Below are 2,150 nucleotides of genomic sequence, written 5' to 3' on the forward strand. Positions count from 1 at the left end.
CTTTGTAGCATGTTGTCTCGGTGTTAATAATCAGTTTACCAAATTCAGCCAAATACAATTTTGAGTTTATTCAACAGCTGTATTTTTATTCATGATACTAACAGGTTCCTCATTTCTATGCCAAAAAGTATCCAAAGTTAGAAATACTGATAATACTCTGAATTTGTTTCAAAATGGTCCCTTGAAATTCAAGGGACAACGGGCTCTAACATTATAACCTATACACAAGTAGGTACATGTGGACTACTTGTCAAATTACTCAAAAAGAAATGAATACATTCAAATTAAATTTGAAAGATGAAAACTAATATAAAATACATAAAAGAAAAGAAGCACGCAGGTCATTATGAAATTGTTAGTTTTTTACACTAGAATTATAATGAAGAGTTAAAATTTTTTATACATTTCTTAGAATATTTTTATTTTTAAAACTTAATTTAACTTTTATTTTTAGCTTTTATTTTAAGTTCAAGGGTATGTGTACAGTTTTTTTACATAGGTAAACTTTGTCATGGGGGTTTATTGTACTGATCATTTCATCACCCAGATACTCAGACTAATATCAGTTAATTATTTTTCCTGATCCTCGTTCCCCTCCCACCCTCCAGCCTCCAATACACAGTAGTGTATGTTGTTCCTGTCTATATGTCCACGTGTTCATCTTTCACCTTCCACTTATAAGTGAGGATATGCCATATTTTTATTTCCATCCCTTTGCTAGTTTGCTAAGGATAATGGTCTCCAGCTCCATCTATATCCCTGCAAAATACAAAATTTTGTTCCTTTTTTATGGCTGCATAATATTCAGTAGTGTATATGTACCATATTTCCTTTATTCAGCCCATAATCAATGAGCATTTAGGGTGATTCCATGTACTTGCTATTGTGAATGGTACTACAATTAATATATCTGTGCATAGGTCATTATAAAAGAACAATTAACAGTCCTTTTGTTACATATCCAGTAATGGGATTGCTGGGTTTCATGGTATTTTCCCCTCTTGGGTTTTGCAGAATTGCCACTCTCTTCCACAATGGATGAACTAACTTACATTCCAACTAACAGAGTATAAGCAAGCCTCTTCTGTACAACCTCACCCACATCATGATATTCTGACTGGTGTGAGATGCTGTCTCATCATGGTTTTGATTCGAATTTCTCTAATGATCTGTGATGTTAACCTTTTTTTTTTTTTTTTTTATCATATGAAGGCTGGCTGCACGTAGGTTTTCTTTTAAAAAGTGTAACAATTTTTTAAATACTTGAACTTTTCATCAATAATCCAATTTTTTCTAAGGTATTATTTTGGAAAATCATGATTTCCTTATGTGCCTAACTAATTATAAAAGTTGAGAAAATTAAATGTGAGTATTCTATTTACATCAGTCTTTGAGTAGTTCTGATTTACTAACATCCCTTGATCTCGTTCCTATCTTTTTACAGTTCTAACATTCTATAACTTTTGAATTCCACTCATGGAATAAGATATTTTCTTTACTGTAACAGGTTCTGTGGAGATTTGATGGGAAAAAACCGGATACCTTAGGCCTCAATACTCGACTCTACAAGTGGATACCCCAGAATGACCTTCTAGGTAAGACTCTGGTGAACAAATACTGGATATATTAGTTACAGCAAATTAGAGTGTTAATAGTTAATCATGAAACAAGCTTTTTGAATATTTGTTAAGGAACAACAAAATGTAACTTCTTTATATTTATTTACCAGTCCTAGAGGAAAAAGAATACGCTATAATTATTGGCATTTTATGATACACACTCACATTCTTCATGGTCAGAATCAGCAAGAGTCTTTATTTCAGGTGTTACTACATCTCACAGAACTTTTCAATAACTTCCTGAGCTGTCTCTCTGTCTCCTATTTCTACAACTTTACACCTGTTGTTTCCTCTCCTACAGGGTTATTTCAAATGACACCAAAAATAATAGTTCTTCTATCACCAGTGACTCTGTATTTTCTGAAGGATTAAATTGCTAATCTTAATCATAAAGTGACGACAGGTCATGATAAAGTGTGACCTGTCCTTCCTCAACCCTAGCACCACCACCACCCCATTGACTGCTGCCTTGCGCATCACACATATCACACTCTGTGACTGCACTTAAAAAAAGTAGTTCACTTCATGCCC

At 33.4% G+C, this 2,150-nt stretch overlaps 2 protein-coding genes and 1 pseudogene across 5 annotated transcripts in view; 2 read left to right on the plus strand and 1 right to left on the minus strand.

Annotated features, from left to right (window-relative positions):
• Nucleotides 1-1,991, plus strand: part of LOC105501344 (UDP-glucuronosyltransferase 2B9-like) — a 24,300-nt gene extending 22,309 nt beyond the window's left edge. Inside the window, exons 5-6 of the mRNA XM_011927238.1 lie at nt 1,508-1,595; nt 1,921-1,991. Coding sequence (XP_011782628.1) covers nt 1,508-1,595; nt 1,921-1,991 — 159 coding nt within the window. The remainder of the gene's footprint in view (nt 1-1,507; nt 1,596-1,920) is intronic.
• Nucleotides 1-2,150, minus strand: part of LOC105501230 (UDP-glucuronosyltransferase 2B9) — a 476,097-nt gene that overhangs the window by 296,770 nt on the left and 177,177 nt on the right. The gene's annotated exons all lie outside the window — the stretch shown is intronic.
• The window catches only part of LOC105501233, a 97,960-nt pseudogene that overhangs the window by 89,604 nt on the left and 6,206 nt on the right, over nt 1-2,150 (plus strand).

Source organism: Colobus angolensis, unplaced genomic scaffold (assembly GCF_000951035.1).
Source record: "Colobus angolensis palliatus isolate OR3802 unplaced genomic scaffold, Cang.pa_1.0 Scaffold70, whole genome shotgun sequence".
Taxonomy (NCBI): domain Eukaryota; kingdom Metazoa; phylum Chordata; class Mammalia; order Primates; family Cercopithecidae; genus Colobus; species Colobus angolensis.